At 45.9% G+C, this 25,333-nt stretch overlaps 1 protein-coding gene across 1 annotated transcript; it reads left to right on the top strand.

Moving 5' to 3' along the window:
• Positions 1-7,428: 7,428 nt before the first annotated feature.
• On the top strand, positions 7,429-23,221 carry txlna (taxilin alpha). Its single transcript, XM_046326263.1, has 12 exons — positions 7,429-7,548; positions 8,244-8,446; positions 11,751-12,194; positions 12,499-12,590; positions 14,597-14,767; positions 16,946-17,011; positions 17,373-17,501; positions 19,140-19,259; positions 19,671-19,745; positions 20,097-20,189; positions 20,560-20,655; positions 21,882-23,221. Exons 2-12 carry the CDS (start codon positions 8,254-8,256, stop codon positions 22,191-22,193), a joined length of 1,791 nt encoding a protein of 596 aa, XP_046182219.1. The 5' UTR covers positions 7,429-7,548; positions 8,244-8,253; the 3' UTR covers positions 22,194-23,221.
• Positions 23,222-25,333: the final 2,112 nt, after the last annotated feature.

Here is a 25,333-nt window from a genome sequence, read left to right as displayed (position 1 = left end):
GGGGGGTGTTCATTTAAAGCTGAACTCGGATCAGTGTCTATGGGTTGAGTGGGGCTTATGGATCCCAAACGTCTGGTAGTGTGACCACTGACGGCAGTTGTGTGAGGGAAGAGACATATATGTCCAATGGTTATATTCCCATCGGAGTCTGGGAGCAGCTTGTTCTGTGGAACCATCCATTTTCCCCTTGTGGAGTTGAACCGACTGGGTTGAGCTAAATGGTCTGCAATGAGGATGATTTATGGTCTACAATAATGATGAGGATGATTTATGGTCTGCAATGATGATGATTTATGGTCTGCAATGAGGATGATTTATGGTCTGCAATGAGGATGATTTATGGTCTACAATGATGATGAGGATGATTTATGGTCTGCAATGATGATGAGGATGATTTATGGTCTGCAATGAGGATGATTTATGGTCTGCAATGAGGATGATTTATGGTCTGCAATGAGGATGATTTATGGTCTGCAATGAGGATGATTTATGGTCTGCAATGAGGATGATTTATGGTCTGCAATGATGATGATTTATGGTCTGCAATGAGGATGATTTATGGTCTGCAATGATGAGGATGATTTATGGTCTACAATGATGAGGATGATTTATGGTCTGCAATGATGAGGATGATTTATGGTCTACAATGATGAGGATGATTTATGGTCTACAATGATGAGGATGATTTATGGTCTGCAATGATGAGGATGATTTATGGTCTGCAATGATGAGGATGATTTATGGTCTACAATGATGAGGATGATTTATGGTCTGCAATGATGAGGATGATTTATGGTCTACAATGATGAGGATGATTTATGGTCTGCAATGATGAGGATGATTTATGGTCTGATTTATGGTCTGCAATGATGATGGTCTGCAGTGATGATTTATGGTCTGCAATGATGAGGATGATTTATGGTCTGCAATGATGAGGATGATTTATGGTCTGCAATGATGAGGATGATTTATGGTCTGCAATGATGAGGATGATTTATGGTCTGCAATGATGAGGATGATTTATGGTCTGCAATGATGAGGATGATTTATGGTCTGCAATGATGAGGATGATTTATGGTCTGCAATGATGAGGATGATTTATGGTCTGCAATGATGAGGATGATTTATGGTCTGCAGTGATGAGGATGATTTATGGTCTGCAGTGATGAGGATGATTTATGGTCTGCAGTGATGATTTATGGTCTGCAATGATGAGGATGATTTATGGTCTGCAATGATGAGGATGATTTATGGTCTGCAATGATGAGGATGATTTATGGTCTGCAGTGATGAGGATGATTTATGGTCTGCAGTGATGAGGATGATTTATGGTCTGCAGTGATGAGGATGATTTATGGTCTGCAGTGATGAGGATGATTTATGGTCTGCAGTGATGAGGATGATTTATGGTTTGCAGTGATGAGGATGATTTATGGTTTGCCATGCTTTGGTTGACATGCCAAATGTATTCAAATTTGTTAAGAGACTAAGCTTGGCAAAGGTTCTGACATAGAGCAGCTGGTAATGGTCATAGACTACAGGCTATTTTAGGATTCTGTACACCATGGTTGTCTAAAGGGAAATGGTTGTCCACAGAACAAGTGACCCCCCCCCCAAAAAAAAAAACAAACAGACATTTGAGACTAAATAAATCTAGAAAAGAATGAAACATTAGCTAAATAACTTTCTCTACATCACTAACATGTGAAGCAGCATTTATATATTAGTAGTCTTTGTTTTGTTTTTTTTGGGTGTACTTTTGTGTGCAGTCTATCAACAAAGACTACCAGAATAGTAAGATATTATACAAATCGGTGGATTAAATATATATTTCTAATTGTGAAAAATGAAAATGCACTCCTATTCACTGAAGTGCCAATCCTGACCAACTAAAGACATGAGGTTGATTTCAATGTCTTGAGTTGGTGATCATAATCTGTTCTTTTTATTTCCTTGAATGTGCACGTTTGTAGTGCAAAATACTGTTGATGTTTTTTTTTTTTCCTTATCTTCTAGTTCCATGACTTGCCGTGGTTTCTCTAAACAAGTGGCATTCTTTACTGCTTTTGCACAACAAAAAAAAAAACTGGGATTGAGTCAGAACAGAGGAATAATTTAATCGACAAAAAAGGTCTTTTATTCTATCATGGTGATCCGTCTAAAGTGAATAATGATGCTTCTTCCGTTTTAAGGTGTTGTTTTCACTGTTCAGACCCTCACGCTGATGCAACTGCAGGACCGCCAGTCCAGACATGGGTTTGATTAGAGAAAGGCAGAGCCATCAAGTGAACAGACTGCATTGCACATTAGTAGGTCCCTGAGTTTTTCCTTAATCGGGTAATATGGCCTGGAAAAGCTCCGAGCCCAGGCCAATACAGGGCCACGTTCAGTAGCTAAACGTTGCAGATAGAGGAGCCCACGTGATTCATTCTACATTTTAGAGGCATGTTTGTTCTACATAGCATATTTCTATCTTAATGTTCTAAGCTGTTGTGCCCTGCTGAACGGTCTGCTCAACTTGAACTTCCACGTTGGCACGACCCATCTACCCACAAACAGCCACATAATGCACGACCCATCTACCCACAAACAGCCACATAATGCACGACCCATCTACCCACAAACAGCCACATAATGCACGAGCCATCTACCCACAAACAGCCACATAATGCACGACCCATCTACCCACAAACAGCCACAAAATGCACGACCCATCTACCCACAAACAGCCACAAAATGCACGACCCATCTACCCACAAACAGCCACATAATGCACGACCCATCTACCCACAAACAGCCACATAATGCACGACCCATCTACCCACAAACAGCCACATAATGCACGACCCATCTACCCACAAACAGCCACATAATGCACGACCCATCTACCCACAAACAGCCACATAATGCACGACCCATCTACCCACAAACAGCCACATAATGCACGACCCATCTACCCACAAACAGCTAACAGCTAATTCAAAATGGAGAAGACTCTTTTTTTTCTTCTTTAAAAAAAAGTTTTTTTTTTGTTGACTCTGTGGTGCTTTGCCATTGCATGTACATTGACTTGGATATGGAGGGTATATAATTATTATTGGCTGTCCAGACCCAGTCACTCAATCAACCAATCACTTGACTAGAGACAGCTTTCAGCTATCTCTTGATTGAGCACAATGAATCAGAAGCTACATCCTTGGCTGAGAATGAACCAACCAATCAGAGCTGCAATAGAATATTCTCTAAAAGTCAACCATCCCCAGGGATGCATTTAAGACTGTTTCCAAAAGTGCATCCTATTTCCCATCTTAACGTCCCAGGGGTCCATGGGGCTCTGGTGAAAAGTAGTGCAGTAAATCAGGAATAGACTGTCATTTGGGACAGAACCTTCTTTCCTTCCTCCCTTCTCCCGCTTCAGTGCAATTAACAGAGCTGAATGAATCCTTACACATGCCTAATGATTTCTGCAAAGTGCTGAAATGCTCCATATGGCAATTAGTAGAAGGGACAGGAGGTTTTTCCTGACCAGGAGAAAATCAAATGTTATTTGAGACATTCGTCCAATACACCAGGTGTAGATCTCAACCAACTGATCTCAACCAGTTTTAAGAAGAAAGTGTTAAAAGTATTTATTTACTAAAATGCCTGTGTCCCAAATGGCATAAATATTCCCTATAGCCGGGATATGTTCTCCTCTACTTAATAATTAATTGCACACATCTGGTATCCCAGGTCTAAATCAGTCCCTGGTTAGAGGGGAAACACCCATCTGGTATCCCAGGTCTAAATCAGTCCCTGGTTAGAGGGGAATCACCCATCTGGTATCCCAGGTCTAAATCAGTCCCTGATTAGAGGGGAATCACTCATCTGGTATCCCAGATCTAAATCAGTCCCTGGTTAGAGGGGAATCACCCACCTGGTGTCTCAGGTCTAAATCAGTCCCTGATTAGAGTGGAATCACACACCTTGTGTCCCAGGTCTAAATCAGTCCCTGGTTAGAGGGGAATCACACACCTTGTGTCTCAGGTCTAAATCAGTCCCTGATTAGAGGGGAATCACCCATCTGGTATCCCAGGTCTAAATCAGTCCCTGGTTAGAGGGGAAACACACCTTGTGTCCCAGGTCTAAATCAGTCCCTGGTTAGAAGGGAATCACCCACCTGGTATCCCAGGTCTAAATCAGTCCCTGGTTAGAGGGGAATCACCCATCTGGTGTCCCAGGTCTAAATCAGTCCCTGATTTAGAAGAGAACAATGAAAAAGTGCAGTGAAACTGGCTTCGAGGTCCAGCGTTGAGTTTGAGGGCCCTATATAGTGCACTACTTTTGACCAGAAACCTATTGGCCATGGTCAAAGGTAGTGCACTATAAATGGAATAGGGTGCCATTTGGGATCAAAAGTAGTGCACTATATAGGGAATAGGGTGCCATTTGGGAGGGCCTACTGGGTTGTAGTTATTTGCTATAGTGTTTCCCTGTCAGGCCCTATGGTCAGGAATAACTCCTACCCCTAGGCAAAGATTTGAAAAAAAATATTAAAGATAACATTCAAATGGGACTTTTCTTGTCGTCCGTCCTAGATCCTGTAAATGTGTATATCTCCGAAAATCCCAAGCCACGCCTTTTAGTGCTCAGCTTTGTCAAATTAATGCTCTCTGTTCCACAATTGTTTACAATGCAACACGTTTGTAAAGTATTTTTCACATGTCATAACTGACCAGTCTTTGTGTATACTCTTTGATCCTCTCATTCATCTTTCGCAATGTATTTATTTCTAAAAACAAATATTTTCATTTTTTTTTTTCAATTTTTTTTTTTTTTTTTAGCTTTCGATAACCCATCTTGTACTGTGACTTGACTTGACTTTACCGACGGTATGAATGAGTGACACGAAACTGATACGCATCAACGGAACATGACACAAACGGGAATACATAAACAACAACAAAATGCATTAACAAATATTGGAATTGTGTACAAGTGAAAGTTGTGGAAAATGTAAGAGATATATATATATATATATATTAAAACAAATGTTGCAACCCTTTTAATGTCTGTTGATTTTCCATTGCTTGAACGTGGTTTGAATGACAAAAAGATACCAAAATGTGAATGCATTTTGCTTCTGTATGTGTGAGAAGAAACTATACTGAACAAAAATATAAACGCAACATGGAAAGTGTTGGTCCCATGTTTCACGAGCTGAAATAAAATATCCCAGAAATGTTCCATACTCACGAAAAGCTTACTTCTCTCAAATTTTGTGCACAAATTTGTTTACATCCCTGCTAGTGAGCGCTTCTTCTTTGCTAAAATAATCGATCCACCTGACAGGTGTCGCATATCAAGGACCTCCACGTCTTGGTTCTTGATTCTCTCCAGACCTGACTGCCCTTAACCAACACAAATACATCCTGTGGCGTTCTGTATTCGCATCGAACAGCCCCCGTGAAATGCAACTTTTCAGGGAAGTTACAAAACCAATATACACGGCGAACCCAGAGTCTCTGATGGCACAGCTGGCGCTGCAGTACAGCGCCCTTAACCACTGCGCCACCCCAGAGGCCCCCTGGCCAAGGCTTTCGACTTGTCAATCACCACATCCTCATCGGCAGACTCAACAGCCTTGGTTTCTCAAATGATTGCCTCGCCTGGTTCACCAACTACTTCTCCTACAGAGTTCAGTGTGTCAAATCTGAGGGCCTGTTGTCCGGGCCTCTGGCAGTCTATTGGGGTGCCACAGGGTTCAATTCTTGGGCCGACTCTCTTCTCTGTATACATCAGTGATGTCACTCTTGCTGCTGGTGAGTCTCTGATCCATCTCTATGCAGACGACACCATTCTGTATAATTCTGGACCTTCTTTGGACACTGTTAACAACCCTCCAGACAAGCTTCAATGCCATACAACTCTCCTTCCGTGGTCTCCAACTGCTCTTAAATACAAGTAAAACTAAATGCATGCTCTTCAATCGATCGCGGCCTGCACCTGCTCGCTCGTCCAGCATCACTACTCTGGACGGTTCTGACTTAGAATATGTGGACAACTATAAATATCTAGGTGTCTGGTTAGACTGTTACCTCTCCTTCCAGACTCACATAAAACATCTCCAATCCAAAGTTGAATCTAGAATTGGCTTCCTATTTCGCAACAAGGCATCCTTCACTTATGCTGCCAAACATACCCTCGTAAAACTGACCATCTTACCGATCCTCGACTTTGGCGATGTAATTGACAAAATAGCTTCCAATACCCTACTCAACAAATTGTATGCAGTCTATCACAGTGCCATCTGTTTTGTCACCAAAGCTCCATATACTACCCACCACTGCGACCTGTACACTCTCGTTGGCTGGCCCTCGCTTCATACTTGTCGCCAAACCCACTGGCTCCAGGTCATCTACAAGACCCTGCTACGTAAAGTCCCGAATTATCTCAGCTCACTGGTCACCATAGCAGTACCCACCCGTAGCATGCATTCCAGCAAGTATATCTCACTTGTCACCCCCAAAGCCAATTCCTCCTTTGGCCGCCTCTCCTTCCAGTTCTCTGCTGCCAATGACTGGGACGGACTACACAAATCTCTGAAACTGGGAACACATCTCCCTCACTAGCTTTAAGCACCAGCTGTCAGAGCAGCTCACAGATTACTGCACCTGTACATAACCCATCTATAAATAGCCCAAACAACTACCTCATCCCCTACTGTATTTATTTTGCTCCTTTGCACCCCATTATTTTTAATGGTATTCCACCCTAGTATTCCTACTTAACACACTCATCTACTGTCAAATCTACCATTCCAGTGTTGTAATTGTTATATTGTATTTACTTCGCTATCGTGGCCTATTTATTGCCTTTACCTCCCTTATCTCACCTCATTTGCTCACATTGTATATAGACTTATTTTTCTCCTGTATTATTGAATGTATGTTTGTTTTACTCCATGTGTAACTCTGTGTTGTTATATGTGTCGAACTGCTTTGCTTTATTCTTTATTCATCTGAGACCAGCCATCCGGACAGCTGATGAAACTGAGGAGTATTTCTGTTTATTCATCTGAGACCAGCCATCCGGACAGCTGATGAAACTGAGGAGTATTTCTGTTTATTCATCTGAGACCAGCCATCCGGACAGCTGATGAAACTGAGGAGTATTTCTGTTTGGAATAAAGCCTTTTTGTTGGGAAAAAATCATTCAGATGCGCTGGGCTGGCTCCCAAGTGTGTGGGCCTATGCCCTCCCTGAACCACCCATGTGAAATCCATAGATTAGAGATTTATGAATTTATTTAAATGAACTGATATCCTTATATGAACTGTAACTCAGTAAAGTTGTTAAAATTGTTGCATGTTGCGTTTATATTTTTGTTCAGTTTCGAAACCGTGAATAAAAGTTTTTGTAGTTCTGAGTAGGGCGTTTGAACGACATATTCCACCTACCCCCAATTGTTAGCTATGCACTTCCGCTGTGCCTTGTGTATTTCCTGTCAAGGTTGGTAGGAGGAAAAGCAGCAGGCAACACAGACGTGTATTTATAGAGTTGGAAGAAGGTAAAACCGTAATTTTTTATTTTCTAATAAATTAGCCTAAAGCTTATCCCAACGAATTAATAATGACTGTGCCATATGAGGGTGTCGTGTTTCTTTGGTTTGTTCCCTAGCGTAGAGCCAAGCTAGAAAGCTAAATGCTAACTAGCGAACTTAGCTAGCTTGCGAACTCTTCTAAACGACACTGTCATTTGTTAAAACTAGTTTCACTTTCCAGTAGCTAAGTTGTGTGTTTTGGTTGCTAATATTAGGGGTATTTGTTTCACTTGCTTGACAAAGCTAGCGAGTTGATGACTTTCCACAATGGTTAACTCTTCCACTGGCTAGCATATAGCTAGCTAGACTTTGGCCGTGTTGAAAATGTAACTTCGTCCACGTTAATTCGTTGCTATGCTGGTAACTTAGCTAACTATAACGTTAACTGTCGTTCGCCATTTCAGATAACATTTTTTACATTAGTATAAGCGTGATTACTGGTGACCAGCTGACCGAAAGCTAGCTAACTTAAAGGTTTAACTAGACGTTTGGCAGTTACGTTTCTTGCTTTTTCTCAAGTGCAGGTGCAACATGTGTTTTATAATAGCCAGCGAACATTTTAATATTCGGATCTGTAACAGACTCGGCACAGTTAGATTTTTCCATATACAAACATAATGATCGATTACCATTTAAAAAAAAAAAAAAATACTATGTTTCAGCCATTTCATCATGAAGAAACAGGACACGGAAGAGTCGGCCACGCAGGGCAGTGACGCGGCTCCACCACCTGGCACTGGAGAGATGGAGGGAAGCACAGCGGCAAAGGACGTTACAGAGACCAGTATCCCAAAAGACCTTATAGATACTGTCAGCCCCAACGAGCCAGACAGACCTTCACAGATTGATGGGGCTGAAAGTTCAGGTAACGTGAGCACTGTGTCCTAGGTGACACTGGTTGTCACAGATGTGATGGAACTAGTAACACTAGTCAAATAAACCCATTTTCAATGTTTCTTTTGACAGGGTTGGCTATTTGTCACTGTAGTTTTGAGTAGCTATCACATCTTTCAGCCACAACGTGTCAAGTTTTGCCGTATTAAAATAATGAACGTAACTCCACGTCTATTGCGCTAGGAACCTTCAACAACGCTCATGACACTGAATTCCTGTTTACACTTTAGGGTTGGATATTTTCACGCTATTGTTATGAATGTTCCATCTGCAGAATAAATCACTATTCTGATTGAAAATTCAAGCCTGATGCTATCTGATCCTGATGAGCCATACATTAAATACATTTTTATCAGCCCTACATTAGACATTTCATGAGCCCAAGCCCAAAAAAAGCCCAAATGATTGTGCCGTTATCCAACACAGAAAAACATAAAAGCCCATAGATGTGGCTAGCTCTTAGCTCTCTTGGGTAAATAAATGAAACTAGCTTCAGTAGGTTCATCATTTTGGGTGTGAACTGTATTGTTGGGACTGGAATTATGCACATCCTTCAAACTGCGATAAAGCAGGGAGAGAACATGATTCTGGTGCAGCACATGCGTCCTACAAAAGTTATTTAATTGAACCTTTATTTGACTAGGCGACTCGGTTAAGAACAAATTCTTATTTTCAACTCTGCCGGTACCTGGTTCGAATCCAGGCTGCACCACATCCAGCTGTGATTGGGAGTCCTGTAGGGCGGTGCACAATTGGCCCAGCTTCGTCCGGGTTTGGCCGGGGTAGGCCGTCATTGTAAATAAATATTTGTTCTTAACTGACTTGCCTAGTTAAATAAAGGTTCTTGTGTTGTTTTTTAAAATCCCTAACCCAGCTGACGCTGAGACAATTTCTGCGCCACCCAAGTTACAAGTATAGGCTAGTGAATTTGTTTTTCATTTGAAATATAAATGGGCCTATTTGTATAATTAAGCTGACTCGCGCGTGTGTGTGTGTGTGTGTGTGTGGTATGTGTGTATATATCTTTCATAATAGTTCCCCTGTTATTAGCCTACCTCTGTGTATTGTTGCTTCCTTCCTCACTTTCAAATGTTAAATGAAAGAGTGTTTCATTGTCCTTCGTCATTCTAGTGACATCTGTGAATAATATAGGACTAGAATTAGATGCACTTCACTTCTCTTCAAGAATGGTTATGGGTCTGAATAAATAACTGCTATAGTCTACCACCATCTGAATGGTTATGGGTCTGAATGGTTATGGGTCTGAATTAATAACTGCTATAGTCTACCACCATCTGAATGGTTATGGGTCTAAATGGTTATGGGTCTGAATTAATAACTGCTATAGTCTAACACCATCTGAATGCTTATGGGTCTGAATTAATAACTGCTATAGTCTAACACCATCTGAATGGTTATGGGTCTGAATTAATAGCTGCTATAGCCCACTGCCATCTGAATGGTTATGGGTCTGAATTAATAACTGCTATAGTCTACCACCATCTGAATGGTTATGGGTCTGAATTAATAGCTGCTATAGTCTAACACCATCTGAATGGTTATGGGTCTGAATTAATAACTACTATAGTCTAACACCATCTGAATGGTTATGGGTCTGAATTAATAGCTGCTATAGTCTAACACCATCTGAATGGTTATGGGTCTGAATTAATAACTACTATAGTCTACCACCATCTGAATGGTTATGGGTCTGAATGGTTATGGGTCTGAATGGTTATGGGTCTGAATGGTTATGGGTCTGAATTAATAGCTGCTATAGTCTACCACCATCTGAATGGTTATGGGTCTGAATTAATAGCTGCTATAGCCTACCACCATCTGAATGGTTATGGGTCTGAATTAATAGCTGCTATAGTCTAACACCATCTGAATGGTTATGGGTCTGAATTAATAGCTGCTATAGCCCACTGCCATCTGAATGGTTATGGGTCTGAATTAATAACTGCTATAGTCTACCACCATCTGAATGGTTATGGGTCTGAATGGTTGTGGGTCTGAATGGTTATGGGTCTGAATTAATAACTGCTATAGTCTACCACCATCTGAATGGTTATGGGTCTGAATGGTTGTGGGTCTGAATTAATAACTGCTATAGCCCACTGCCATCTGAATGGTTATGGGTCTGAATGGTTATAGTCTGAATTAATAACTGCTATAGTCTAACACCATCTGAATGCTTATGGGTCTGAATTAATAACTGCTATAGTCTAACACCATCTGAATGGTTATGGGTCTGAATTAATAGCTGCTATAGCCCACTGCCATCTGAATGGTTATGGGTCTGAATGGTTGTGGGTCTGAATTAATAACTGCTATAGTCTACCACCATCTGAATGGTTATGGGTCTGAATGGTTATGGGTCTGAATGGTTGTGGGTCTGAATGGTTATGGGTCTGAATGGTTATGGGTCTGAATTAATAACTGCTATAGTCTACCACCATCTGAATGGTTATGGGTCTGAATTAATAACTGCTATAGTCTACCACCATCTGAATGGTTATGGGTCTGAATGGTTATGGGTCTGAATTAATAACTGCTATAGCCCACTGCCATCTGAATGGTTGTGGGTCTGAATTAATAACTGCTATAGTCTACCACCATTGCATGTTTGGTCTTCTTTCAAACTACCTGTGATTTCTGTTGGCTGCTGTACTTAACATTCAGCAAACTTACGTCCCTCTTGGAATAGTCTTTTGGTAGAAGAAAAGCTACAAAAAAGAATTTCCGGCAAGCTATTCTAATCTAGCTTTTCCTGCATGGGACCCCAAGAGCTAAGGAAGGTTTTTTTTTTTTTTAAGGGAGGGGCCAGTGAAGCAGAGGTGTGTGTATTGCTCAAGAAACAGGTGCTAAAGGCGTAGTTACGAGCTCATTTTGCTTAACCCGTCATAATGAACTAAATATAAGGCTAATTCTGCATTGAATTTATTGCCTGAAAGGGGTAGTCTAGTGTGTGTGTCTGTGTCTATCTATCAAAAATCTGCTGTCTGCCCCCCCACCCAGATTTAGACAATGCATATCATATAACAGTTCCATTTCACAACATGCTGTTATTTTTAAAAATAATTCTCAGTTATTTATCCTGAGTAAAGGGAGTGATTTGGGGTGGTAAATCTCAGTAGCTGTGTTCCCACCCTTCATCCTTAGTACACATAAGCAGGACTGCACAGTGTCACTATGGCAGCAGCATGGCCATACAGCCGGTACACCTTAGCTAATGTTGTAATAACATATTTGTCCTTCCCTTCTGTGTCTAGTGGGTGAGGTGTCTGCCGTTCCCAACACAGCAGAGTCTGCAGCTCTCCCCGCGGTCCCACCTCTAGAAGAGCCTGCTTTCGTCCCAGTCTCTACTGTAGCAGACCACGTCCCAGTCTCTACTATAGCAGGCCCCGTACCCGTCCCAGTCTCTACTATAGCAGACCCCGTACCCGTCTCTACTGCAGCGGAGGGGGTGTCGTCTCAGTGTGACATGGCTGAGGAGCTGAGCCGCCAGCTGGAGGACATCCTCAACACCTACTGTCTGGAGGACAATGGGGAAGACGGGGTTAACCTGCCCAACGGCCAATCACACGGCCCTGTGCTCAATGGCCTGGCCAATGAGAAGGAGCTGGACGTGAAGCCAGACGGTGTCAAAGTGAATGCCTGCGGAGCGGAGAAGGAGAAAGCGAAGACTCAGGACAAGAAGAAGGTGAAGGGTCTGGGTAAGGACTGGTTCTGTTGCTCTGTCTGAAATCAACCCCTAGGGTGTATTCCTAGGTGCTTGTCGTTGGATCTTGGTGTAGGTCGGTGACCTCCAACCCTGGTCCTGAAGAACAGTATGGAGCTCTGACCCATCCATATTGATCACTAATATATCTAGCTGTCATCCATCAGATTCCTTTATTCATACAGGTGGTGGCTCGGGGTTTCGGACCGGACAGCTTCCCCTTGTGTGTTGCTGGGTCCCTGTTGTGATGAGGTGGTGTTGCGCTGAATGTCTCCCTTCCTCCATCCTATGTGTTGCAGGTAAAGAGATCACCCTGCTGATGCAGACCCTGAATACTCTGAGTACACCAGAGGAGAAACTGGCAGGCCTCTGTAAGAAGTATGCTGATCTGGTTAGTAGTGACTCTTAATAAAGTCTCTGGTGTGGTGGGTGTGTGTGGCACAAAGGCTGTTGGTTTAGTAACTTTTTTATTTGTTTCATTTTAGCATGCTAGCAGCCCTCTTTTATATGTAGCCTCCATCTGTGTATCAGCCAGTAGTAGTTTGTCTCGTCTGTCTGTCTGTCTGTCTGGTCATCATGGGCAGGGCGGCTCAACGTACGCTGACCTTCCATGTGGGAATGAGTCGTGGATTTATTGCAGATTTATGAATATGTGATGCAGGTCTGTCCTGTGTATCCATAACATGTGAGGTGTGATTACGTGACAGATTGTATGTAACTGATCAAGGGGGTGTATGTGTGACAGGCCTATGTGTTTTTAAGGCCTTTTCTGGATGTGGCTGATGGAGAGGAGGGAGCCCAGAGGGGGGAGAGAGGCTGGCTGATGGAGGGGAGGGAGCCCAGAGGGGGAGAGAGGCTGGCTGATGGAGGGGAGGGAGCCCAGAGGGGGAGAGAGGCTGGCTGATGGAGGGGAGGGAGCCCAGAGGGGGAGGGAGGCTGGCTGATGGAGGGGAGGGAGCCCAGGGGAGGGAGGCTGGCTGATGGAGGGGAGGGAGCCCGGAGGGGGAGGGAGCCCAGAGGGGGAGGGAGCCCAGAGGGGGAGGGAGCCCAGAGGGGGGGAGCCCAGAGGGGGAGGGAGCCCAGAGGGGGAGGGAGCCCAGAGGGGGAGGAGCCCAGAGGGGGAGGGCAGAGGGGAGGAGCCCAGAGGGGGAGGAGCCCAGAGGGGGAGGGAGCCCAGAGGGGGAGGAGCCCAGAGGGGGAGGGAGCCTGGCTGATGGAGGGGAGCCTTGGAGCCCAGGAGCCCAGAGGGGGAGGGAGGCTGGCTGATGGAGGGGAGGGAGCCCAGATGGGGGAGGGAGGCTGGCTGATGGAGGGGAGGGAGCCCAGAGGGGAGGGAGGCTGGCTGATGGAGGGGAGGGAGCCCAGAGGGGAGGGAGGCTGGCTGATGGAGGGAGGGAGCCCAGAGGGGAGGGAGGCTGGCTGATGGAGGGGAGGAGCCCAGAGGGGGAGGGAGGCTGGCTGATGGAGGGGAGGAGCCCAGAGGGGAGGGAGGCTGGCTGATGGAGGGGAGGGAGCCCAGAGGGGGACGGAGGCTGGCTGATGGAGGGGAGGGAGCCCAGAGGGGACGGAGGCTGGCTGATGGAGGGGAGGGAGCCCAGAGGGGGAGGGAGGCTGGCTGATGGAGGGGAGGGAGCCCAGAGGGGGAGGGAGGCTGGCTGATGGAGGGGAGGGAGCCCAGAGGGGGAGGGAGGCTGGCTGATAGAGGGGAGGGAGGCTGGCTGGCTGATGGAGGGGAGGGAGGCTAAGGACAAGGACATGGCTAACACACCCAGCCACCCTTGGCAGCCTTGTTTGTTTCCCCTCTAGCCTTCATTTGTCTCATTGTAGCCATTTTATCAATGGCTTTTCATTTAAGTGGAGTTTTAATGTTTTATTATTATTATTAATTCAACATTTAATAGTGTTTTTATAAATTAAACTCTAATTTCTCTGTGTGCGCGCGCGCGTGTGTGTGGTGCGCGTGTGTGTGGTGCGCGTGTGTGTGGTGCGCGTGTGTGTGGTGCGCGTGTGTGTGGTGCGCGTGTGTGTGGTGCGCGTGTGTGTGGTGCGCGTGTGTGTGGTGCGCGTGTGTGTGGTGCGCGTGTGTGTGGTGCGCGTGTGTGTGGTGCGCGTGTGTGTGGTGCGCGTGTGTGTGTGGTGCGCGCGTGTGGTGCGCGCGTGTGGTGCGCGTGTGTGTGGTGCGCGTGTGTGTGGTGCGCGTGTGTGTGGTGTGGTGCGTGTGTGTGGTGTGGTGTGTGTGTGTGTGTGTGGTGCGCGTGTGTGTGGTGCGCGTGTGTGTGGTGCGCGTGTGTGTGGTGTGTGTGGTGTGGCGTGTGGTGTGGCGTGTGGTGTGGTGTGGCGTGTGGTGTGGCGTGTGGTGTGGTGTGGTGTGTGTGTGGTGTGGTGTGGTGCACGTAGCTGGAGGAGCAGCGGAACAGTCAGAAGCAAATGCGGGTCCTACAGAAGAAACAGTCTCAGCTGGTGCAGGAGACAGACCACCTAAAGAAGGAACACAGCAAGGCTATCCTGGCACGCAGCAAACTGGAGTCACTCTGTAGGGAGCTGCAGAGACACAACCGCACACTCAAGGTTGGCAGGATTCCCCAACTGGTGGCACCCAGGCCGAATTTGGCCCCGGGTGATATTAATTTGGGCCCCCAAAGTTTACGGAGTTGTACGTTTGATTCCAAAGTATTCCCACGCATAATAGAGAGATCTGATCATATACAAATATATTAAGCAAGTTGGTAGAGCATGGCGCTTGTAACGCCAGGGTAGTGGGTTCGATCCCCGGGACCACCCATACGTAGAATGTATGCACACATGACTGTAAGTCGCTTTGGATAAAAGCGTCTGCTAAATGGCACATATTTATTTATATTTATGAAATTATTATGTTTTATTCAAATATCTGTTTGGGCTTCTTGCAGTTCAATTTGCAGTCTACAAATTATTCAAAATTATGTTCCGGTCCCTTGACCATCTGCTCAAGAAAAAAAATCGCCCCTTGGCTGAATCTAGGTAATGATCCCTGAGGTAAAGGATGATGACGCTGTACCCTTTTCACACTTACTGAGCCAAACCGGGCTGAGCTTGAATGTGCTGGCCACCATTATTGCTTTAACACTGCTGGAAAGGACGGGCCAGCACAGTGTGGTGTAAGTCTGTATTCAGGCCAGCACAGTGTGGTGTAAGTCTGTATGCAGGACAGCACAGTGTGGTGTAAGTCTGTATTCAGGCCAGCACAGTGTGGTGTAAGTCTGTATTCAGGCCAGCACAGTGTGGTGTAAGTCTGTATTCAGGCCAGCACAGTGTGGTGTAAGTCTGTATTCAGGCCAGCACAGTGTGGTGTAAGTCTGTATTCAGGTGTAAGTCAGCACAGTGTGGTGTAAGTCTGTATTCAGGCCAGCACAGTGTGGTGTAAGTCTGTATTCAGGCCAGCACAGTGTGGTGTAAGTCTGTATTCAGGCCAGCACAGTGTGGTGTAAGTCTGTATTCAGGCCAGCACAGTGTGGTGTAAGTCTGTATTCAGGCCAGCACAGTGTGGTGTAAGTCTGTATTCAGGCCAGCACAGTGTGGTGTAAGTCTGTATTCAGGCCAGCACAGTGTGGTGTAAGTCTGTATTCAGGCCAGCACAGTGTGGTGTAAGTCTGTATTCAGGCCAGCACAGTGTGGTGTAAGTCTGTATTCAGGCCAGCACAGTGTGGTGTAAGTCTGTATTCAGGCCAGCACAGTGTGGTGTAAGTCTGTATTCAGGCCAGCACAGTGTGGTGTAAGTCTGTATTCAGGCCAGCACAGTGTGGTGTAAGTCTGTATTCAGGCCAGCACAGTGTGGTGTAAGTCTGTATTCAGGCCAGCACAGTGTGGTGTAAGTCTGTATTCAGGCCAGCACAGTGTGGTGTAAGTCTGTATTCAGGCCAGCACAGTGTGGTGTAAGTCTGTATTCAGGCCAGCACAGTGTGGTGTAAGTCTGTATTCAGGCCAGCACAGTGTGGTGTAAGTCTGTATTCAGGCCAGCACAGTGTGGTGTAAGTCTGTATTCAGGCCAGCACAGTGTGGTGTAAGTCTGTATTCAGGCCAGCACAGTGTGGTGTAAGTCTGTATTCAGGCCAGCACAGTGTGGTGTAAGTCGGTATTCAGGCCAGCACAGTGTGGTGTAAGTGTATTCAGGCCAGCACAGTGTGGTGTAAGTCTGTATTCAGGCCAGCACAGTGTGGTGTAAGTCTGTATTCAGGCCAGCACAGTGTGGTGTAAGTCTGTATTCAGGCCAGCACAGTGTGGTGTAAGTCTGTATTCAGGCCAGCACAGTGTGGTGTAAGTCTGTATTCAGGCCAGCACAGTGTGGTGTAAGTCTGTATTCAGGCCAGCACAGTGTGGTGTAAGTCTGTATTCAGGCCAGCACAGTGTGGTGTAAGTCGGTATTCAGGATTAAGTTGGCGAAGAGCAACTGTCGACTGCGGTGAACCTGATGACTTTTGATCACCATGATATTTGTCAAGTTTCGTGCAGTCGACATCATAGACGCAAGTCTGACAATTTGATCCCTTGAAAGGCGGTAACCAATGATGCTCAACGACTTGACAAATGTGATCTGCTCCGACTCACTTACACATTCCAAAAACTAGAAGATGAGTCTTCTAGTTCTCTGATTGCTAGGACCATATCTTTGTGAACCAAAATGTTTTTTATTTTTAATGATTTATGAAGTAAACAACTTTTTTTGATTAAAATGGAGCTGTGCATTTTAAACCTAACTTGCTCTTGTAGGAGGACGGGACACAGCGTGCACGCGTGGAGGAGGAGAAGAGGAAGGTGGTGACATCACACTTCCAGGTGAGCCACTAGCATTGTGTCTAAAGAAGGGATGAATCTCTCGTCTTTCCTTGATTTATTGCCACAATCTTTTCCCAATGAGTGTTGAGAAGTAGGCCAACAATCAAGGAAGTACTAATGACTTTCACCCCAGGATTAAGCACTTCCTGGTTGTCTGTCATGATGTAACATCCTCGTGTGTGTGTGTGTGTGTGTGTGTGTGTGTGTGTGTGTGTGTGTGTGTGTGTGTGTGTGTGTGTGTGTGTGTGTGTGTGTGTGTGTGTGTGTGTGTGTGTGTGTGTGTGTGTGTGTGTGTGTGTGTGTGTGTGTGTGTGTGTGTGTGTGTGTGTGTGTGTGTGTGTGTGTGTGTGTGTGTTCCCAGGTGACTCTGAATGACATCCAGGCCCAGATGGAGCAGCATAATGAGAGGAATGCCAGTCTGAGGCTGGAGAACTCTGAGCTGGCAGAGAAGCTCAAGAAACTCATCCAACAGTACGAACTACGAGAGGAGGTGTGTTTTGGAGTGGGGAGAGTGGTGAGAGTGGTGAGAATGGGGAGAATGGTGGGAGCGTGGGGAGAATGGTGGGAGCGTGGGGAGAATGGTGAGAGCGTGGGGAGAATGGTGGGGAGAATGGTGAGAGCGTGGGGAGAATGGTGGGAGAGTGGTTTAGAGTGGGGAGAGTGGTTTAGAGTGGGGAGAGTGGTTTAGAGTGGGGAGAGTGGTTTAGAGTGGGGAGAGTGGTTTAGAGTGGGGAGAGTGGTTTAGAGTGGGGAGAGTGGTTTAGAGTGGGGAGAATGGTGAGAGCGTGGGGAGAATGGTGGGGAGAATGGTGAGAGCGTGGGGAGAATGGTGGGAGAGTGGTGGGAGCGTGGGGAGAATGGTGGGAGAATGGTGGGGAGAATGGTGGGGAGAATGGTGGGGAGAATGGTGGGAGAATGGTGGGAGAATGGTGGGAGAATGGTGGGAGAATGGTGGGGAGAATGGTGGGGAGAATGGTGGGGAGAATGGTGGGGAGAATGGTGGGAGAATGGTGGGGAGAATGGTGGGAGCGTGGGGAGAATGGTGGGAGCGTGGGGAGAATGGTGGGGAGAATGGTGAGAGCGTGGAGAGAATGGTGAGAGCGTGGGGAGAATGGTGGGGAGAATGGTGGGAGAGTGGTTTAGAGTGGTTTAGAGTGGGGAGAGTGGTTTAGAGTGGGGAGAGTGGTTTAGAGTGGGGAGAGTGGTTTAGAGTGGGGAGAGTGGTTTAGAGTGGGGAGAGTGGTTTAGAGTGGGAGAGTGGTTTAGAGTGGGGAGAGTGGTTTAGAGTGGGGAGAGTGGTGGGAGTGGGGAGAATGGTGAGAGCGTGGGGAGAATGGTGGGAGCGTGGGGAGAATGGTGGGGAGAATGGTGGGAGCGTGGGGAGAATGGTGGGAGAGTGGTTTAGAGTGGGGAGAGTGGTTTAGAGTGGGGAGAGTGGTTTAGAGTGGGGAGAGTGGTTTAGAGTGGTTTAGAGTGGGGAGAGTGGTGGGAGTGGGGAGAATGGTAGGGGAGAATGGTGGGGAAAATGGTGGGAATGGGGAAAATGGTGGGAGTGGTATGTAGTGGGGGAATGGTGGGAGTGTGGGGGGAATGGTGAGTGTGGGGGAATGGTGGGAGTGTGGAGAATGGTGGGAGTGTGGAGAATGGTGGGAGTGTGGAGAATGGTGGGAGTGTGGAGAATGGTGGGAGTGTGGAGAATGGGGGAGTGTGGAGAATGGGGGAGTGTGGAGAATGGGGGAGTGTGGAGAATGGGGGAGTGTGGAGAATGGGGGAGTGTGGAGAATGGGGGGAGTGGGGAGAATGGTGAGTGGTATGAAGTGGGGAGAATGGTGAGTGTGGTATGTAGTGTGGAGAATGGGGGGAGTGTGGAGAATGGGGGTAGTGTGGAGAATGGGGGGAGTGTGGAGAATGGTGGGAGTGTGGAGAATGGTGGGAGTGTGGAGAATGGTGGGAGTGTGGAGAATGGTGGGAGTGGGGTTTGGAGTGGGGAGCAGACAGGAGTGCTGCAGCTCTGCCAGGAAGGACATGGACATTTACTTGCATAACTAAAGCACATAAGGTGCAACTGCAGAAAAGGTCTAACGATGTTCTGGTCCTGTGAGTATTATAACCCCCTGTCCTCTCTCAGCACATTGACAAAGTGTTCAAGCATAAGGACCTGCAGCAGCAGTTGGTGGATGCGAAGCTACAACAGGCTCAGGAACTGCTCCTGGAGTCTGAGGACCGACATCACAGAGAGAAGGACTTTGTGAGTAACAATTGAATATGGTTGTTTGGTGAACGCTCAAGTCGACGTGTTCAACTCAATAACTATATCATGTGGGATTAGAAACTGGGTGGTTCGAGCCCTGAATGCTGATTGGCTGAAAGTATATCACGAATATGACAAAACGTTTACTTGTACTGCTCTAATTACCTATGGTAACCAGTTTATAATAGCAATAAGGCGCCTTGGGGGTTTGTGGTATCTGGCCAATATACCACGGCTAAGGGCTTTTCTTAGCCATGACGCAACGCCCCCCTCGTGCCTTATTGCTTAAATCAAACCCACAACTCTTTATTTTGGTCTTCTGATGTCTCTCCGGCTGTTGAAAGAAGCGGTCGAGTCTCAGACGATGTGTTAGGGTTGATTTCATGTTAAGTCTCCTCTTCTCTCCAGCTGTTGAAGGAAGCGGTCGAGTCTCAGAGGATGTGTGAGCTGATGAAGCAGCAGGAAGTCCATCTCAAACAACAGGTATCTTATTTAAGAACGATCTCAGATGCATCCACTCTGTCCCATCTCTGGTAAACAACCAGCTGGGAAGTTAATGAGTTGGAACTGACCTTCCTCTCTTTCCCTGTTTCCCCTCCATCCTTTCCCTGTTTCCCCTCCATCCTTTCCCTGTTTCCCCTCCATCCTTTCCCGGTTTCCCCTCCATCCTTTCCCCTCTGTTTCCCCTCTGTTTCACCCTGTTTCCCCTCCATCCTTTCCCTGTTTCCCCTCCATCCTTTCCCTGTTTCCCCTCCATCCTTCCCTGTTTCCCCTCCATCCTTTCCCTGTTTCCCCTCTGTTTCACCCTGTTTCCCCTCCATCCTGCCCATCCAGCTGTCCTTATACACAGAGAAGTTTGAGGAGTTCCAGACGACTCTGTCCAAGAGCAACGAGGTGTTCACCACATTCAAACAGGAGATGGAGAAGGTGAGTGTCTGTCACACATCAGCACAGATCTCAGAAGATGGTCTGTCTTGGTTGTAGTCCGCGGTCAGAAGATGGCCTGTCTTGGTTGTAGTCCGCGGTCAGAAGATGGTCTGTCTTGGTTGTAGTCCGCGGTCAGAAGATGGTCTGTCTTGGTTGTAGTCCGCGGTCAGAAGATGGTCTGTCTTGGTTGTAGTCCGCGGTCAGAAGATGGTCTGTCTTGGTTGTAGTCCGCGGTCATGTGACCCTGTGTGTGTGTGTGTGTGTGTGTGTGTGTGTGTGTGTGTGTGTGTGTGTGTGTGTGTGTGTGTGTGTGTGTGTGTGTGTGTGTGTGTGTGTGTGTGTGTGTGTGTGTGTGTGTGTGTGTCCATAGATGACGAAGAAGATCAAGAAGCTTGAGAAGGAGACGACCATGTACCGTTCCAGGTGGGAGAGCAGCAACAAGGCCCTGCTGAACATGGCTGAGGAGGTAGGCTGGGTTTTACTCACTGAATGGGGCTTTTCTATTGGTGTGTCTGTATTTTGTGTTTTGTTGGGAAAAGTGCAAGATTTGTTCCAATGGTGGAACAAACTCCCTCACGACGCCAGGACAGCGGAGTCAATCACCACCTTCCGGAGACACCTGAAACCCCACCTCTTTAAGGAATACCTAGGATAGGATAAAGTAATCCTTCTCACCCCCCTTAAAAGAGTTAGATGCACTATTGTAAAGTGACTGTTCCACTGGATGTCATAAGGTGAATGCACCAATTTGTAAGTCGCTCTGGATAAGAGCGTCTGCTAAATGACTTAAATGTAAATATACACTGATTGTATGAAACATTAGGAACTTTCTTGATACACACAGGAAACTGTTGAGTGCCAAAATCTTAGCAGCGTTGTAGTTCTTGACACAAACCGGTGCGCCTGGCACCTACTACCATAACCCAGCACTTAAATATATATTTTTTTGTCCATTCACCCTCTGAATTGCACATATACACAATCCATGTCTCAAGGTTGAAAAATCATTTTTAACCAGTCTCCTCCCCTTCATCTGCATGTCGTCTCCCCCCCTTCATCTGCATGTCGTCTCCCCCTTCATCTGCATGTCGCCTCCCCCTTCATCTCTCCCCCCTTCATCTGCATGTCGTCTCCCCCTTCATCTGCATGTCGTCTCTTCCCCTTCATCTGCATGTCGTCTCCCCTTCCCCTTCATCTGCATGTCGTCTCCCCCCTTCATCTGCATGTCTCCCCCCTTCATCTCATGTCTCCCCCCTTCATCTGCATGTCGTCCCCCCTTCATCTCTCCCCCTTCATCTGCATGTCTCCCCCTTCATCTCGTCTCCCCCCTTCATCTGCATGTCGTCTCCCCCCTTCATCTGCTGCCCCCCTTCATCTGCATGTCCCCCCTTCATCTGCATGTCTCCCCCCTTCATCTGCATGTCGTCTCCCCCCTTCATCTGCATGTCGTCTCCCCCCTTCATCTGCATGTCGTCTCCCCGTCTCCCCTTCATCTCATCTGCATGTCGTCTCCCCCTTCATCTGCATCTGCATGTCGTCTCCCCCCTTCATCTCCCCCCTTCATCTGCACTGATTTGAAGTGGATATAACAAGTGACCATAGACTGACCAGGTGAAATGTCATGGGGAGAGCAGGTGTTCTTAATGTTTTGTACACTAAGTGTAAGTTTGTGTATCTGTGTGCTTTCTGTAGAAAACTCTGCAGGACCGTGAGTTTGACAGCCTCCAGGGGAAGGTAGGGAAGTTGGAAAAGCTTTGCCGGGCGCTGCAGAACGAACGCAACGAACTCAGCAAGAAGGTTCAGGGCCTGAGCACCGGCCCCGGGGACAACAGCCCAGGGACTGAATCCCCTTCCCTACCCCCCACAGACTCCCAGGAGCCTAGCCCAGACCCCGACACCACCACCCCTAGCTCCCCAATACCCTGCTCCCACGGCTGCCACTGCGGCCCAGAGTTGGACACTGAGAACCAGGCCTGTGCAGCCACCCTCACTGTCCAGGAATGAGACCTCTTGCCTGGGCAACACCGCTCAGTCTCCCCTTCACCAACCGATTACCAACTACCAGCCTGCAAGCCAAGCCACTATTTGTGGGAGTTAAGAGTGTGGGTCTGTATGATTTCCCCCAGAGTTAGATAAAGTTGTCCCCTAACCACAGATCTAGGATCAGATTCCCTTACGTCCAACTTAAAACCAATAGGGCGGTGCAAGAACATCTGACCCTGGATCTGTAGTCAGTTAGCAGCTTCTACCTACTCTGTTGGCTCCTGGAGTGTTGAAGGTGATGATGATGGTGGTGGTGTCAGTCAGGGACGATTATTAGAGGTTCTTCATCCTGCGTGTTTTGTTTTTTTGGTATTTTTAAAACATTTTCCTTTGAGACTAGTACACAAATGTTCATGGAAATCACAGCTTTTATGCGGGGCAAAGCAAGCTTAAAAAAGAGGCTTCATCCCAAATGGCACCCTATTCCCTATATAGTGCACTACTTTAGACCAGAGCCCTATGGAACCCTATTCCCTATATAGTGCACTACTTTAGACCAGAGCCCTATGGAAGCCTATTCCCTATATAGTGCACTACTTTAGACCAGAGCCCTATGGAAGCCTGTTCCCTATATAGTGCACTACTTTAGACCAGAGCCCTATGGAACCCTATTCCCTATATAGTGCACTATTTTTCACCAGAGCTCTGTTGGAATAGGGTGGTATTTGGGACACTGGCTGCTTAGGAAGGTAAATCTACAGTAAAGATGTTGGGACAGGAGGGTATTTTGTGTGCGTGTGTGCTTGTCTCCATCAGTCCCTCTTTTTCGTGTGTGTGCGCGCGTCCGTGTGTCTGTCAGTCATAGAGGTTAAGATGTAGTGTATCTGCAAATGTACGGCCACAGTTAAACTTGAATTCTTGGATTTTTATTTTTTATTATTATTATTTTTTAAAGTTGAACACACTGAAAGCATGGCTAACTCATCAGCACATGTCGGAATCACCTGACCTTTCGTTCGGTACAGAGAGCAGAGTGTATATACTTTCATTCCATTTCAGACGTCCTTGTTTAGGTCCAGAGCATCAAAACACTTAAAGGGATGGTGTAGATATTCTTTATGAATCTTGCAGTATCGTTGGATCCACACAAAATGCTCTTAGACCAGGGTTTTATTCACGAGGAACCAACTGAAAGCAAATGGGGGGGGGGGGGGGGTGAAATGAGGAGGGACCTGAGCTGAATTTGGCCAACAAGAAAATTGTTTTCATTGCTAAATGTTTTCCCGCTTGCAAAATGTTTTGTTACGGTTTGTACTAATGAATACACCTGGAGATTAGACTAAAATAGCCTTGTTTTTTTCGTTTGGTTTTGGGTTTGCTTCTTTATATCAGTGTTGGGTTTTAATTCCGTTCAATTATCCTCAATAGTTTTCAATTCGGAAAATGTGGAATTTGACCCCGACTCTGCTTTATATCATTCTGTACTTTGGACTTCCTTTATGTTGCAAAGACTGCACAGCAGAGTTTGTACACTGTATTTGTTTGATATACAACTGTTAAAAAAATATATATATCTAAGGAAGAGTCAAAACACCGCTATATATATATATATAACAAATATTTCTATTTTTTAAATTTTCATTTTAATAATTCATTGACCAATTTGACGTTCCTCCTCATTCCCACAATATGCAAGTATCCATTCCACACTCGTATGACGTGCTTTTCAATGTCATTCTACAACAGGTTCCAATGTAGGATGTTTTAACGTTTTCATGCTGGCTGTCTTTGCGAACGTGATCGTTTATGCTTAAGGATGTATAGATTCCACTGAAAACGGATGTGGAAATGTACTGACACAGGTGGCTACCAATGATACTTTCTCTATTCCGTGTGTCTTTCTGAGAATACATATCTTTAACACGATTGTAACTCACCTTGGAAAAGTTTTGGTTCAATCAGGTCAAGTAAAATACGTTTAAACAGATTTCTATGCAACCTTAGCATTTGTTATCTAGTTCTGTGTCCGTTTGATTTGAGAAGCACTTAACTGAGAAGGTATTATCAACTCCCTTTCCCACTGGCCTGGGGTGTGTTCACTAGGAACCAAATGTTAGCGAACAGAATCTAACGGGGAGGGACCAACCTGAATTTCTCCCAATAGAAACTCACATTTGTGTTGCAAAAGGTGTTCCTGTTTGTGAGACTGTCTGTGCTACATGTTGAACCTGAACCTCAGTGGTTAATTGCAAATTCTTCCTTCTATATAAACCGTGTCACAAAACAACTTGCTTATTTTCTCTGTACTGTGTAGTGTTATGTTGACACAATGTGTATATGCTGTGGTGCGGTCAGTGTGTTCATACTCTCTGGGGGGAACATTCAGTTTTCACCATCAGAGTTATGTTGGAAGAATGATAGCTTTATTGCAATGAAAGTACATGAATAATTTCTGTAGAGTCTTTCCTTGTTAGCATCACATGTCTTCCTCGTTTTAGTTTGTAGTGTTGGTCTGGCTCTGGGGGCTGCCGTTTGAGGAATGCAATACTTTTCTTTATTACATAAAAAAATAAAATAAAGACTGACTAACTTTCCTGAGCTTCAAAATGTGTTTTAGGGATTCATCCATGTTGATTAAGAACCCAAGATGGTTTCTCTTATTTTGGGGTTTTCCCCATTTTATTTTCCATGTATTTTTCTTACCCTGTATCCTTAAAGTCTTGCTAATTAAAATATGTACATGTTGTGATTTGGTCATTGGTCTTTATTTCTCCCCCCCCCCCTCCCCTGCAAGTACTTTCGAGACGTTGACCATTTCAAAAAAACTTAACTAGGCAAGTCAGTATTTATAATGACGACTTAACCCAGAAGACGCTGGGCCAATTGTGCGCCGTCCTATGGGGACTCCCAATCACAGCTGGTTGTGATAGTCTGGACTCGAACCAGGATCAGATAGTGTTACCGAGATGCAGTGCCGAGAACCACTGAGCCAATACCTTTTTAACTTGGCAACAATGTACAATTCACTGCAGCTGTACAACTTCTTAAATTACCTGAGTATTTCCAATGACTTTTCTTTACATCCTTAATAGTTTATCCCAGTGAACATGACTAAGTCGCTTTGGATAAAAGCGTCTGCTAAATGGCATATATTATTATTA

Source organism: Oncorhynchus gorbuscha, linkage group LG24 (assembly GCF_021184085.1).
Source record: "Oncorhynchus gorbuscha isolate QuinsamMale2020 ecotype Even-year linkage group LG24, OgorEven_v1.0, whole genome shotgun sequence".
In the NCBI taxonomy this organism is placed as follows: domain Eukaryota; kingdom Metazoa; phylum Chordata; class Actinopteri; order Salmoniformes; family Salmonidae; genus Oncorhynchus; species Oncorhynchus gorbuscha.
The sequence above is the reverse complement of the archived record's forward strand: the minus strand, read 5'-3'. Positions and strand labels throughout refer to the sequence as shown.